Source organism: Neomonachus schauinslandi, chromosome 6 (assembly GCF_002201575.2).
Source record: "Neomonachus schauinslandi chromosome 6, ASM220157v2, whole genome shotgun sequence".
Classification (NCBI taxonomy): Eukaryota; Metazoa; Chordata; class Mammalia; order Carnivora; family Phocidae; genus Neomonachus; species Neomonachus schauinslandi.
Genome location: NC_058408.1, coordinates 122,180,554 through 122,195,709, shown reverse-complemented (window position 1 = coordinate 122,195,709; position 15,156 = coordinate 122,180,554). Strand labels below are relative to the sequence as shown.

General features: G+C 50.3%; 1 protein-coding gene across 1 annotated transcript in view; it reads left to right on the top strand.

The window, feature by feature from the left end:
* PDLIM1 (PDZ and LIM domain 1) overlaps window positions 1-9,686 on the top strand; it is a 47,431-nt gene extending 37,745 nt beyond the window's left edge. Inside the window, exons 5-7 of the mRNA XM_021699990.1 lie at window positions 1,702-1,853; window positions 8,685-8,802; window positions 9,187-9,686. Coding sequence (XP_021555665.1) covers window positions 1,702-1,853; window positions 8,685-8,802; window positions 9,187-9,373 — 457 coding nt within the window. The 3' untranslated portion in view covers window positions 9,374-9,686. The remainder of the gene's footprint in view (window positions 1-1,701; window positions 1,854-8,684; window positions 8,803-9,186) is intronic.
* Window positions 9,687-15,156: the final 5,470 nt, after the last annotated feature.

The following is a 15,156-nucleotide window of genomic DNA, read 5'->3' as shown; positions in this document are numbered from 1 at the left end:
GGTGGCAGCTTCTGAAAAAGCAGCCGAGGCTCAGAAGCTGGGGGGATCTGGGCCTAGGAGGCTGGGCTGCCGTTTCCCCGGCACACCCCTGGGAGGGTCCCCTGTAACCTCATAGGAGCAGGGAGAGGGTGTTGCACGCTGATCTGTTTGGCAGTTTCCCTTCACCCCCTCATACCTGCTGAGCCCGGGCCCTGTGCCAGGCACTGATGCGGGGTTGGGAATGTGCTGGTGAACAAGACACGCTGCGCCCCTGTCCTCCTGGGGCTCACTGTCTAGGGGGAGAGGGCCAGTGAGGAAACGGACAGATGGACCTAGAGTCCGTGGCACGAGGGTGAGACACAACGGGGGCCAGGGTGGGGGGCTCTCTGAGGAGGGACATCTGAATGGAGACGGAGATGAAGATGGGAGGGAGCGCGGCCCCCATGGGGCGATCTGGGCAGAGCCCTCCGGGCGCCGGGAGCAGTTAAGTGCAGTGGTTCTGAGGCTGCCGCGTTCTGGAACAGCACGGAGGCGGGTGTGAGGAGAGCCAAGCAAGCAGGGGCTGGCTGGCAGGCCGTGTGTTTGCAGAGGGAAGCAGGGCCACATTCTTCAGGGCCTTTCTATGTTTTGTCATGAATATTTACTCCAAAGGAGATGAAATTGATTAAACTAGTATTTTGTTACTAAAACTGTGAATATCTGGTTCTAAGTCAGAGGAGAACACTTGGAGCCCCATCACGACACAGTGCGATTCTTGTGTTTAGTAGGTCACTGTGGCCTCCATTTGGAAATAAGACTGTCCCAGATCTGAGAATGGCAGTGCAGGGACAAGCGACAAAGCTGGTCCGTTGTGCAGGTCAGCGGTGGCGGCCTGGACACACAGTGGGGGTGGGGGTGCTGAGAAGGGGGCTCGGGACAGACTTTGCAAACAGAGCTGACTGGAGTCTCCTTCCGTTTTACCCCTTCCCAGACCAGGCAGCCGAGGCTTCTGGAAAAGCCTGGAAAACGGGCCCTGGGGGCGGGGGGGGGGAACGCAGCCCCAGCTCGGCCTGTCCTGTCCTGGGGAACCAAGCACAGGGCACTCGGCGGCTTCCACCCTCACCGCTAGCCCTGTGAGCTGGGCAAGGCAGAGACTGCTGTCTCGGAGCCCTTGGCCCCGAGTGCTGCGAGAGCTTATGGAGACCGTCACTTGCTGACAGCGCTTTGAAAGACGTCCTGTTGTCAGGAAGAAAGAACACCGCTTCCTGCCCCGTGGGAAGCATGCGTGCGGCCCGTACGGAGGGGACCCAGCCGAGGGGGCCCAGCCGAGGGGGCCCAGCCGAGGGGGCCCAGCCGAGGGGACCCAGCCGAGCTTGCAGCGGTCAGGTTGGGGCTGACATTTCTCCTCTTCTGAATTCTCTTTTGACATAATGTTGTTTATGTAATTAAGAAAGAAGCGCAGCATTCCCTTTTCACAGGATTAGGCCAGAAAGTAATCTCATTACTGAAACTCTTCGGGAAAATAGCCTCTGACTGCATTGAAGCAGCAACCAGCTCCAGCAGCGGGCACCTCGTCACACTGGCAGGAGGTCTGCGGCTGATTCCGAGCGGGCTCTGTCCAGTGCGGTCCTTTCTAGCCACCCTTTGATTTAGGGCTGTCGTCACTTGGAAGGGGGTGCCTGGCGAATTTTTGTTTTTCTAACTTCTGGCATGTCCTAATGAATTTCCAAACATTCTTTACAGCTTAGACCATTCTCAGCCTCCAAGCGGACTTGTCATCGACAAAGAATCTGAAGTTTACAAGATGCTTCAAGAGAAACAGGAGTTAAATGAGCCCCCCAAGCAATCCACTTCATTCCTGGTTTTGCAGGAAATCCTAGAGTCTGAGGAGAAAGGTAATCCACCCTGCATGCATGCATGGGGTCAGAGGCTCTTGGGCAAGGCCTGGGTCAGGGTCAGTCGTGGCTAAAACAAAGGTGAGTACAGCCCTGAGCGGGTGGAAGAAGCGCATTAGAAAGCAGCTTTGAAACCGCTAAAAGCTCAGAGAGAGAGAGAGAGAGAGAACGAGCTCCCAGCCACACCTGCCCAGCTGTTTGCTGTCACATGAGCTTTAGGAGGCTGACGTCAGGGTGAGCTTGACTCTTGTGGGATTCTGTTCGTCTGTCCCTTGGCCATTTGTTTGGTTTAAGCCCACATCCCATGCTCTGTGGTGGCTGACGTGTGTGATTGGGTTAAGGCCATGGGCTATGACAAGCAGAAGGAAAAGGAATCAGCAACACAGAGAAGCTGGGTGCAGGGTGGTACTTTTGTTCTTGCTCTCGGGTACATGGACTCCTGAGAGCCGGAGAACCCCCCAGTTTGGCCACATCCTCCCCGGTGACCTTTCCGGGCCTGTTTTCTCCTCGGTCAGTCAGGGGCCAAAATCCTGTCCTCGAAGCTTGGTGTGAGGGTCCAGTGTTCTGCACGGCACAAACACCCCCCACCGTGACCAGCATACGGGAGGTGCTTCATGCCTGTGATTTTGTTTGCAAACCTTATCAAGAGGCACGAGGTCAGCCTCAGCTCGTCCAGGGTGTGAGCCTGATGCCTGAGGCCACCGGGGACCACCCGTGTGGCTCTGCCTTGCGGACAGCCCCCCACACTCGGCTCTGTGGCCTTCCCCGAGGTGCAGGTGTTTCACCGGAGGCCTGCTTTCCCTTGTTCTCTCTTCCTTTCCCGAAGTGACCTCCTGTGAAGAGAGAGCTGGTGAGGCAGACAGTGAAACCTGCTTCACCCGCCCCGAGGGAGGGAGTGACTTGCTTGCTCGGGGCCACCAGTGAGGGCCACAGCTGAGCGCCCTCTGCAAGAGTAACCTCTCGTCCCCAGGCCCCCAGCTCCAGGTTTGGCTTCCTGGGAGTTTTTCCTGAGCTGAGAGTTCCTACTGACAGACCCAGACCCAGGCTTCTTAGAGAAATTGACAGTTTACAAGCACAGGAAGTTACGGGGAAAGTTCTCTTATGCTAAAAGGACGTTGTTCTACCAGCAGTTTCCCCCTTTGCTTGTTGTACCTGTGCACTTTGGAAGGAATGAGTCATATTCTGTATGAAGTTCCAGTATTAGGGCCAACTGACAAGTGACTTGGGGATCAACCCTAGAGGATGCCCGTTTTATCAAAACATGTGAGAAACCACAACTTATTCTACTCTGAGTAAGCGGGTGCAAAACCCTTCAGTTAAGAGAGGAAAAGTCAGTCCATTCCAGCCCAAACTAGGACATAGACACTGCAGAACTCATCTAGTCAAATACCCTCGTGTCACAGAGAAGGACTAAAGCCCGGGCTCACCGAGCTGCGCTGAGGTGGCAGTTCCATGCTCATCAAGATCTGAACTTCCCATCTTGTGCTCCATCTACCAAGCCTGTGGCTTCCATTCTCAGGGTTACCTCATGGCTCTAGTTGGCAGCTGGTGCTCCAGCCATCATGACCACATCCAGGCACCAGGAAGGAAGAAGGGCTGAATGGGGACTCCTTTCAGACCAGCCAGCTTTTTCTTTCCCAGGAGTCCCACCCTAGCATTCCATTTAATTTGACCAGAATTTAGTCACATGGCCACATCCAGTTGCAGGAGAGTCTGAGAATTATAGTTCTGTCCTCCCTGGGATGGATATCTTCTTGCTCCAAAGAAAATAAAAATTTTGCTAAAAAGAAGGGAGATAATGGATCTTACAGTCTCTTCCATATCTCTTAATATGTAGTTGCAGTAAATTTTTACAGAATGAAACAGCGTTGAGTTCCGTCCGGTCCATACATCTTACCACATGCAGAAGGCTCTTGGGGGCAAGGAGCTCAAACGCCTGTTTTTATTTGAGATGCAATGGTCAAAGTTGAGGGCAGTGTCTGGTACATAGTAAAGCACTCAGTGAGGGCTGTTGTCATTCGAGGAGGCCTCGGGTTCGTAAAGCAGCACTGTCCTCACAGCACTGACATCCAGGATCTGCCTGTGACCCACCTGGAGAGTGCAAGTGGGTTGCCCGTCTCTCTAAGCCCTAGTTTCTGCGCCTGTCCAGGGACGCTAATAATGGCTACTTTTTTAAAAAAAGATTTTATTTATTTGAGAGAGAGAGAGAGAGAACGAGCAGGGAGGAGGGGCAGAGGGAGAGGGAGAAGCAGACTCCCCGCTGAGCAGGGATCCTGATGTGGGGCTCGATCCCAGGACCCTGGGATCACGACCTGAGCCGAAGGCAGACGCTTAACCGACTGAGCCACCCAGGCGCCCTTCACAGATGGTTTAGAGCATTAAGGGAAACGGTGCACATAAAGTGCCAGGCGCACCGTCAGTGAGGCCCCACATGGGAGGCTTGGCTGCAGCAGGGTTTGGTGATAAACCTCTAAAAGATTCAATGTGGGTCTTCCCCTTTTGGGTGAAATTCAGCCTCTGGACTAGGAGCAAGGGTCCTAGGTTTCTCAAACTTCATCTTACTCTGGGTCAAATTCCAGATTTGCAGGGAACAAGGAGGCTTTTTATCTTTATTTTTAAATTGTGATGAACTACAGCTAACGTAAGATATACTGTCTTAACCATATTTAAGGGCACAGTTCGGTGGCATTAGCTACATCCGTACCATTGTGCAACCTTGAGCACCAGCCATCCACAGAACTCCGTCTTGCAGAACTGAAGCTCTGTACCCATTCATCACTAGCTCCTCATAGCCCCCTCCCCCAGCCGTGGAAACCACCGCTCTACCTTCTGTTTCCATGAATGTGACTGCTTCAAGCACTTCCTGTGAATGGAATCATACAGCATTTGTCTTTCGTGACTGGTTTGTTTCACTTAGCATAATGTTCTCAAGGTTCATCCATATTGTAGCAGGTGTCAGCATTTCCTTCCTTTTTAAGGCTGCAGATTCTACAGTGTGTCTATAGCACATCTTGTTTATCATCCGTCTGGCCATTTAAGGGGAATTTTAATGAGAGGAGACTTGAAGGGAGCATCAAGGACTGAGAAAACAGTGGACGCTGGGGGCTCTGAGATGAGAAAGCTGGAGACTTTCTCAGGAGGTATCAGGGTGTCCGGGGTTGCAGAGAATCCTCACATGGTCTGGACTCAGATCATGGAGGACCACCAGGTGCTTAAGGACCATGAATTTGGTTCTTTGGTAATGTGGAGCTCTGGAAGGTTGCTGAGCAGTGAAGTAGACCGAAAAAAGGCTGTGCCTTACTGAACCCATTTTTACTTTTTTCCCAGAAAGCTTTGACATGCAAGTTTCACTGGAAAAAGAGAAATTTGGAAATTTTTATAGCTTCCCAGAGCCCAAAGGGAGCTAATATTTTTACTGTAAGCTTGTTGAGAAGGACAAAATGACATTTCTTTGAGATTGCGGTGTTGGCTGTTAAGGAACAGAAGAAAATGGAGCCAGCAGGTGGCGCTGCAGGGCTGAACACAGCGCCGGCTTAGTCCTGCACACAGCTGCCTCTTCCCATGCTGTGCCCATTTTCTCTCTCTCTCTCCCTCTCTTAAATCATGTCTACGCGCAGCCTGGGGCTTGAACTCATGACGTTGAGGTCAAGAGTCTCATGCTCTCCTGACTGAGCCAACTGGGTGACCCCCGTCCCCGCCCCAGGCCCAGTTTCATCCAGTTACTTCTCTTTATTTGGAGAAGGGATGTGGATTCTCCTGCCAAGTGGGGCTCTCCTATTCCTCCTTCCTTCTCTTCTGCCCTCTTGCAAATGCAACCTATAAATTTTCTGCTGGTCAAATGAATTGTGACAAACAGCCCCATCACCTGAGACCACAACCTCACCAGCTGGTTCCCTGGGCAGTCAGTTTCCCTTCCAAGCCACCTGGGTACGCAGAGACGCCACAGAGTCGCCGCGTTTCCTTCTTTCTCAGGGCAGGCAGCCTGGGTGGCTGCAGCAGCAGGAACCCGCACATGAGGAGGGAGCCTGTTGAGGATGCTTAGAGGCAAGAAGCTGGCCACCCAGGCCCTTCTGAGATTCCTGTAGGGAGCCAGGATTAGGGGGACAGGAGGGAGGCATTTGCCTTGGGTACAGAATTTAAGGGGGCACCAAAAAACTCAACAATCAAGACAAAAATGATACTTCATAGCAGTGTTTTTTAGAATCACAATTAATGCAAAAAAAAAAGTCTGTAATGAACCAAGTTGAGACTGGGGCCAAGGAAGGGAGGAAGGTTTGGGAAGGCAAAAAGGGTCTTGGACTTGGGGTGACCAAAGCACCACGGCAGCTAACCGGGCGGCACCAAGCCTTCCCCCAAGCCTAATCGTGGAGCTTATAGCTAGAAACCGTGGAAATCCTGGGGCCTCCTAACCCCTGCTCCTCTCATGTACCGCCAGACGGACATCCGTGTCCATCAGTTCCTAGTGCAGGAAGTTCCCTGCACTGATAGGGGAACTCTGAGAGGCCACGCCGTCCACACCCCATGTTAGGGCCATTAAAACAGGCTGCTTTTAAATATTCCCTCTTGCTATTCTCCATAAGGCACCAGAATCTCCCAGGCTGGCTGGCCCCTGGCGTTAGCCCTCAGTGGGCTGCAGAATGCACTTCTTGTTCGTGTTCCATGAGGGCTGCTGGTCGGGCTCTGGGTTGGCTCGGTGTGGCGGGGCTGGGGCCGGCTCCCGGAGTCTTCCCCTGCCCGGAGCCCAGCACAGGGAGGCGTCACTCTTGGGGCCTTGCTGCTAAGGCACAGGTCGGAAGCTCGTGGGGACAGGACCAAACCACATAAGTGCACCTCATGCTTCTGCCAGAACAAGGCCCACGTCTGCTCCCATTCCCTTGGCCAACGCAAGTCATGGGGCCAAACCCAAAGTCTGTCGCGTGGGGCGTATGCTCCACCAAGAATAGGGGTTCCCAGCTTGATGCTGTAGACATTTGGGGCCAGATAAGTCCTTGTGGTGGGGCTGTTCTGTGCATTTTAGGACATTTCTCAGCATCCCCAGCCTCTACCCAGTGGAGGCCAGAAGCACTGCTCTCCAGTTGTGACAACCCAAACTCTTCCCCCGGGGACAAAATCACCCCCAGTAGAGAATCACTGACCTACTGGGATGCATGGCAAGGGTAGGGAGGGGACACATAATTGTGGACAAAATACACAGTCCACCATCCTAGCCAATAATCAATGCTCCTTATTTGGATTCATCTCAAGTTCTGGTTCGGAAGCACCAGTCGACGTAGGGAGACCCATTTTCTAAAAGGACAAGAGAACCAGGACCCTGGTTTGTCAGCCCCAGGATTGCCCAGCCTGGCTACGGTCACAGGACGACTCTCCTCAGCCCTTCACCTTACGCAGGAAACCATTCTCTTGCTCTTGTCCAGTGGTTCCCAAAGGGTGGTTCCTGGACCAGTGACCTGAGCAGCACCTGAGAACTTACTAGAAATGCAACTTCACGGGCCCTACCCCAGGCCTGCTAAAGTAGAAACTCTGGTGGTGAGGCCCAGTGAGCTGCACTGGAGTCAGCCCTCCACATCGTTCTGATGCACGGTGAAATCTGAGAACAGCTGCTTTTAGTCTGAAGAAGTGGGTTTTAATTGGGGACATAGAGTAGGATCTCCTGGGGCCCCTGCCTCTAGAGATGCTCCGTTAGTAGCTCTGGCGAAGAGCCTGGTCTGTGAATTTTAGGGAGTCTCTCCTGGGGCCTGGCCCATCTCACCCACGCCAGCTCAGAACCACTGGTGTAGAGACTTCCTTGGCTTCTTGGCCACAGCATGCTGGGCCGAGGTGGGGACCATCCCAGCCTTTGTCACGGCATTTCACCGTTCATTTCTGTGCATTTATGGGGGCTCCGGTATATGCTCAGCCCCACGCGAGGCTCTGTGGCATGTCGCAGAGTCTGTAACACAGGGTCCTGGTGCTGCAGGAATTTGCAGGCCCAGCTGACAAGATCGCTGGCCGGCCGAACAGACGCAGTGATAGTCATTTTGCTCGCTGGCTGCTGTTACGAGCTCCCACGATAGAGTGCTCTGAAGACGTGCTGGGCCGCGCCGCTCTTCAGCCAGCAGCTTATCTGATGCAGACACGGCCGACTGCAGGGAGGTCGCTTGCTCTGCTCTGTAGCAGGTGGGCTTTATCTGGCTTCCTGTAGGTGCTCTACTGTAATGGTTTTGTATTTCTTGTGATGTGGGTTTCTTTCAGCATCTAAATTCACTATCTTTTGATGATCAGATAACGTCTTTTTTTTTTTTAAAGATTTTATTTATAGAGCACATGAGAGGGGGGAGGGTCAGAGGGAGAAGCAGACTCCCTGCTGAGCAGGGAGCCCGATGCGGGACTCGATCCAGGGACTCCAGGATCATGACCTGAGCCGAAGGCAGTCGCTTAACCAACTGAGCCACCCAGGTGCCCTCAGATAACGTCTTTATTTATTGATTCCGTCTGTAGAAGTCATCTTGAAGTTCCCATGTCCGTATGTGCGTGCATCTAATCAGAATGAAATGTAATTTGTGTTTCGGGGGCTGACTTGGTGCCAGGTACTGTGGGAGGGCTTTGTGTGTATTGTGTATTTTTTTAAATCTTTTTGTACCATGGTGAAGGGGGAAATGAGCTCCTGTTTTATAGAAAAGGAAACTGAGGGACCAGAGAGGTTAAGTAACTTTCCCAGGGTCACACAGCAGAGTCGGGTCTGTTTGATCCCAGGAACTTGCTGGCACTACGTATAAGCAACTCTGAAAAAGCTAAATGAAACTTCTGCAACCCCAACCTCCCTGGCCAACCCAAGTGTTTTCCTCATTATAGGGGATCCCAACAAGCCCTCAGGTTTCAGAAGTGTCAAGGCTCCGGTCACCAAAGTGGCTGCATCGATTGGAAACGCCCAGAAGTTGCCCATGTGTGACAAGTGTAGCACAGGCATTGTGTGAGTATCTGCCTCGCCCCGGCATCGGAGACCCCGCAGGTGGGCTCAACCGTGCAGCTGTGCACAGTGCCAGAGTTTGCCCATGCGGGGTGTGACGGGGAAGAAGTCCTGCCTGGAAAATGGAGCAGAGAGGCCAAGTGGGCCTTTATGTCCAGAGTCAGGTGGGAAGGTTTTCCTTGGCCACGGAGCTCTTAGGGCGTGACTGATGTCAAACCAGACAAAGGGCCTCTCTGTTGAAGAGGGAGGGCTTCACGAGAAATGCGTGTGGCCGGTTCCGAGGCCCTGCTCCGCCCTTTGATGGGCCTCGTGGAAGGAACCCCCGGCCGTGGTGCCTCCTTCGGGTGCTTGTCGCTAACGGAGCCCTTTCCTGCCTCCCTCCTGCAGCGGCGTGTTCGTGAAGTTGCGGGACCGCCACCGTCACCCTGAGTGTTACGTGTGCACTGACTGCGGCACCAGCCTGAAGCAGAAGGGCCACTTCTTCGTGGAGGATCAAATCTACTGTGAAAAGCACGCCCGGGAGCGGGTCACACCCCCTGAGGGCTACGACGTGGTCACTGTGTTCCCCAAGTGACCCAGCAGCTCTCCTTCTCTCCATGCTCTGGCCCTCTCCTCTCCTGAAAGCTCTTGCTGACTTTGGTTTCACCCCTGCTCGTTAAGCACCACATCTCCCTGCCTCTGCTAACTGACTCACTGGCTGTGTGACGCCTGCTTTTACAATTAACAGAGGATTGTTCTGTCCCGTGTCCCCTTGCCAGCGTCCCTGGGTCTTCTCTTTACCTCAGTTCATCTCTGCTGCAAATGGACATCAGCCACATTGGAACCAAACCAAATGGTGTATGTCTGACATTGAGTTCGGTTTTACTCAATAAATGTATAGACTCCAAGGCAGTGTGGTGTCCCTTTATCATTTCACCATGCGTCCTTGTTCCTGTCTCAGGCCAGATGAGATTTCTGAGGCCTCTCCTCTTGTTTTGGGTTCCCCGCTTCTCTGAGATTTGCAGGCCTTCTCCTCCATGTGTGAGAAGATTGACGTCTGAATGAGCCATGTTCTCACCTTCCTTTGAAGTTAGCTCCAAATTCTCTTTCTCTGATGCTAATGTAAGATCAACCTTGTTATGTTGTAACGAAATGAGGTCTTCTTTTCTATCTGGCTGTTCTGGGACTTATCTGAGGAAATGAATGCTTCCCAAACAAGAGACGGAGAGCTTTACCAGTGGGGCCTTCAGATATTCCCTAACGAGTCCCTCTCCAGGCTGCTGGCTACACCACAGCCCCCCTGCTCTGTGAAGGGAAGTGCGCTCAGGGTGGGCATCACCTAGGTGCTAAACTTGTGGAATTTTGACGGCAAATAGACACGTTCAGCAGCCACAGCCCGAGAAGGACATGGGACCTGCAGGGATGTAGCTCTGGGTCATACCATCAGGGAAGGCTCAGATACGCAGAGGCGCTGGGTGAGGGTGAGGGGAATCCAGAATGCGTGGTAGAGACTGGAGATAATGAGCCTGAGTTACCAACGTCAGGCGCAGGGGCTGTTGTGACCTTCCTCTTCTAGTGACCTTCCTCTTCTAGTGACCTTCCTCTTCTAGTGACCTTCCTCTTCTAAGCTTCCCACAGGAAAAGCCGGCCCACCAGATCTGGGCAGGGCTGCCTTCAGAAGTCGCATGGAGACTCCCGCAATGTTGACACCTGCTGCGTCACTCAGATACCGCTTCAGAACCCAAGGACTCGGCCCCCGAGCTGCCCGGGGAGTTGCCAGTGGAGGGCCCTGTCCGTCAATCCTCTTGGAGAGTGTCTCAGCTGAAGAGAGCTGCCGCATGGCCCCTTTCCCAGGTGGTCCAGTGCCTGTGGAGGTGGGCATATCTGGGCCTGGCCCCCTGCCCCAGCGCTGGACAGCTTTGTAGGCGTCAGCTGAGGCCTCCCTTAAAGCTGTATTGCTCATAGCCAACTTCTGTCCCTGCCCAATTCTGCTTCCCTCCCTACCTCCCCCCCACCCCAGGTCATGGTCCCAAGGGCACCCCTCCTAAACTTTCCTCTCACTAGCCCCAGTCACAGTTTGCTTCCTGGGAAAACCAATTTGTGACAACCATGACAGAAACTTTGGAATTTTTTTTTTTTTTCTTTCCCTGTGATGGGATTTATTTGGAGGGTTTTTTCATGGGGACCTACCTTAAACTGACTTACCCATTCAAATAACTGATTTTTATGCCATGTCAAAAACTCACCGTCGGGGGCAAGAGTGGACACAGACCAGGTAGGAGTACTGCCCTGGCCCAGGTAGGAAATGGAAAGGCTGGTACAGGGTGGTGGAGGTGGGAGTGGGGGGAAGTCACTGGATTTGAGATAGATTTTTAACGTAGAGCAGACCGACCTGGGCTGCCCTCCTTCTGTCTCCTTCCTTGACCAGACAACAAAGAGCTTCTCCCCCAGTAATGGGCCCCTAGAGCAGGAGACCTCTCAACTCTGCCAGCCCCGTTGTTCTAAGCTGGGAGCACAGAATGGCAGGAGAAAGTGTGGCAGGTGTGGTCTGGTGTCCCCAGTCCCTTGGGCATGAGCTGAAGGCTCCTTCACCTGCCCCCCTCATCCACCTCCAAGAACTCTGCTCTCAAGGAAAGAATAGCATCTAGAAAGTACATCCGGTGTGATGGTCCCTTACACTGATGGCACTTTACAGATTACAAAATGCATTTATTGTATTGCTCTGCGAACATCACAAACCCTACTAACAGGAGAGTTCATAGGTGGGGAACCAGGGACTCAGTGCGAATGAGAATTAGAATGTATACGGTCATGAACGAGCATGTACTGGAATTTATAGGGAACATTGTGGTTTCTGCTCTGGAAGAATGCCTATGGGTGCAGCCACTTTGGAAAACAGTATGGAGGTTCCTCAAAAAGTTAAAAATAGAGCTTCCCTATGACCCAGCAATTGCATTACTTGGTATTTACTCCAAAGATACAGATGTAGTGAAAAGAAGGGCCATACTGCACCCCAATGTTCATAGTAGCAATGTCCACAATAGCCAAACCGTGGAAGGAGCCGAGATGCCCTTCAACAGACGAATGGATAAAGAAGATGTGGTCCATGTATACAGTGGAATATTATTCAGCCATCAGAAAGGATGAACACCCAACATTTGCATCAACATGGGACTGGAGGAGATTATGCTGAGTGAAGTAAGTCAAAAAAAGAAAGACAATTACATGGTTTCACTTATTTGTGGAACATAAGGAATAGCATGGAGGACATTAGGAGAAGGAAGGGAAAAATGGAGGGGAAATCGGAAGGAGAAATGAACCATGAGAGACTATGGACTCTGAGAAACAAACTGAGGGTTTTAGAGGGGAGGGGGCTGGGGGGATGGGCTAGCCCGGTGATGGGTATAAAGGAGGGCACGTACTGCATGGAGCACTGGGTGTTACACGCAAACAATGAATCATGGAACACGACCTCAAAAACTAATGATGTATGGTGACTAACGTAATAAAAAAAATTATATATATAAAAAAAAGAATGCCTGTGGCCAAGGACTGAGAGCATGAGAGGCTTTGTTGCAGTGGTTAGCTGGTGGCTGACTGCCCTCCTCCCTCTAAATATTCTCCTGATGCCATGTCGTCGAATCAATTTGAAAAGAATTAAAGTGTCTCTGTCCAATGGGATTAAGCCAACAAGGAATTGAATTGCTGAAACTATTCGGCTGAAGACACTCGCTGCATTGAAGCAACAGCCAGTTTGGGTGATAAATATGCCTCAAAACCTTGGCAGAAACATCTGTTGAATTAAGAGAGGGTTTCCTCCATCGTGATTACATGTATATATCCTGAGATTTGTGTTGAATGTTCCCTGAAGGGAGATGCATGGTGAATTGTTTCTAACTTCTGACACATGGTGACTTTCCATACACTCTTCACAGATTAAAGCATTACCCTCTTGGCAACCTTGGCATAAGCCAAGAATCTGACGTTTATGAGATGCTACGGGAGCAACAGGAGTTTAAACAAAAAGTAGTCTACCTCATTCCAGCTTCTGCAGGAAATCCTGGAGTCAGGAGAAAGGCGACCGGCCTGCCTGTGGTCCGAGGCTACTGTTCAAGGCCTGGCGTGTGGTCACTCCTCGCTGAAACACAGGTGAGCAGAGCCTAGCAGTGGGAGGAAAGAGTACAGTGTGGGCCATTAAACTCTGATAAATAAAATAATCTATGCCTTCTTGCCTTGCTCTGTGTTACAAGAGCTCAGATCTAGCTGTTCCCTGTCATGTGTGTACCATATAGCTGAGGGCTGGGTAAATTATCTTGTGGTGGGACTTTGTTGGTTTGTCCCTCAGGTCTCCCCTTGATTTGATTTGAGCCCATCCATCCCCTTCCTGCTGTAATTGGTGGTGCAGATAGGCAAAGGCCAAGGGCAGTAGAGAGACTGAAGCACAACGAGCCACCAGCAGAATGAATCCGGGCTCTGGGCTTCATCTTGCGGCTGAGGAGATGCCGTGTTACTTGTGTGCTCCAGTGTGTTGGGCACATTGGAATCCTGTTTTTACTGCCTCCCCACTATACCTGTCTGCCATGGGAGAGTCGTCCCTCCTGAGAAGGATCTGAATACCTGGGGACTCTGATGGGGAGAGACCTGCCTCAGCCAGACTTCCACTCCCCGGGGTTCATCCCACTCTGAAAGGGACTGAACTTTTTTCCTCAGGGCAACCAGTTCCACCCCTCCTAGCTGTGAGAACTTAGCCAAGTCACTCACTCCTCCTGATGTGGGGACCCTGCATTGTCGTTTGTGTCCTGGCCTCTTGATCAGTCTTCTTTCTGGCTTCTATGTGACTTCTGTAGTCATCTTTATTATTTCCTTTTTTCTCTTTGCCTTGGGTTAGTTTGATCTTTCTCTAGTTATTTTGAGGTGGACATTTAAGTCATTGGTTTGAGACTTTTTTCTAATACAAGCATTTAGTGGCACATATTTCCCTGTAAGTACTCCTTTGGCCACATGCCACAAATTTGATACACTGTGTTTTCATTTTCATTCATTTCAAAATAGTTTTCCAGTTTCTCCTGTGATTTCTTCTCTGACCCCTGGAGTATTCAGGAGCATTGTGTTTAATATCTAAATATTTGGTGGTTTTCCAGCTATCTTTCTGTTATTGATATCTAATTCAATTCCCCTTGAATTAGAATTAAATCCTTTTCAAGTGACCAACTGTCAGTTTCTTTTGTAGCCCAGATCGTGGTCTGTACTGGTGAATGTGCTATATGTACTTAAAGAGGATGTGTGTTCTGCTGTTTAGGAAACTAAATTAGTTAGGTCAAGTTGGTCGATAGGTTCAAAGTAATTAGGTTCAAGTCTTCTGTCTGATTTTCTGTCTGCTTGTTCAATCATTTACTGAGAGTGGACACTTGAAATCTCTAGCTATAATCATGAATTTGTCTTGTTCTTTCAGTTCTATCAGTTTTGTTTTATATCTTTTAAAGCTCTGTTTTAGGTGTTTATACATTTAAGATTCTTTTATTTTGTAATGAGGTGTAACTCCTTTGTGATTATGAAATGAACATCTTTATCTCTGGTGGTATTCCCTATTCTGAAATCTACTTTGACATTAAAATAGCCATCCCAGCTTTCTTTGATCAGTGTTTGAATATTACATCCTTTTAATTTTTCTGTGTCTTTATATTTAGAGTTGGTTTTCTGAAGAAAGCACTTGTTTGAGTCTTGCCTTTTCGTTCAGCCTGACAATCTCTACTTTTGGGTTTTGACCATTTTTATTTCATTTAATTTTTGATGTCATTGGGTAAATGTCTGCCATCTTGCTACTGGTTTTCTCAGAGTCATTTTTGTTGTTTTCTTGTTTAGCCTGCATCCTAGGGGCACCTGGGTGGCTCAGTTGGTTGAGTGTCTGCCTTCAGCTTGGGTCATGATCTCAGGGTCCTGGGATTGAGCCCCACGTGGGGCTCTCTGCTCGGCGGGGAGCCTGCTTCTCCCTCTTCCTCTACCACTCACCCTGCTTGTGTGCATTCTCTTTCTGTATCTCTCAAATAAATAAATAAAATCTTAAAAAAAAATAACCTGCATCCTTTTGGATCAATTGTTTATTTTTTATGGTTCCATTTGATCTCAATGATTTATTAGCTCTGTTTTTTTCTGTTGTTGTTTTTTAGTGGTTTATGATTTACAGCATCAACTTAATGTGATCCATGTTTAATATTGTACTATATCAAGCCTGGTGTAGAAACCTTACGGTAGTATACTTCCGTTTCCTGCCTTCTATCTTTTATATTGTTATCATATATTTTATTTCTACCTATGTTTAAGCCCAACAGTAGTCTTTAAAGGAGATTTAAAAACTAGTCTATGATATTTTAAATAATT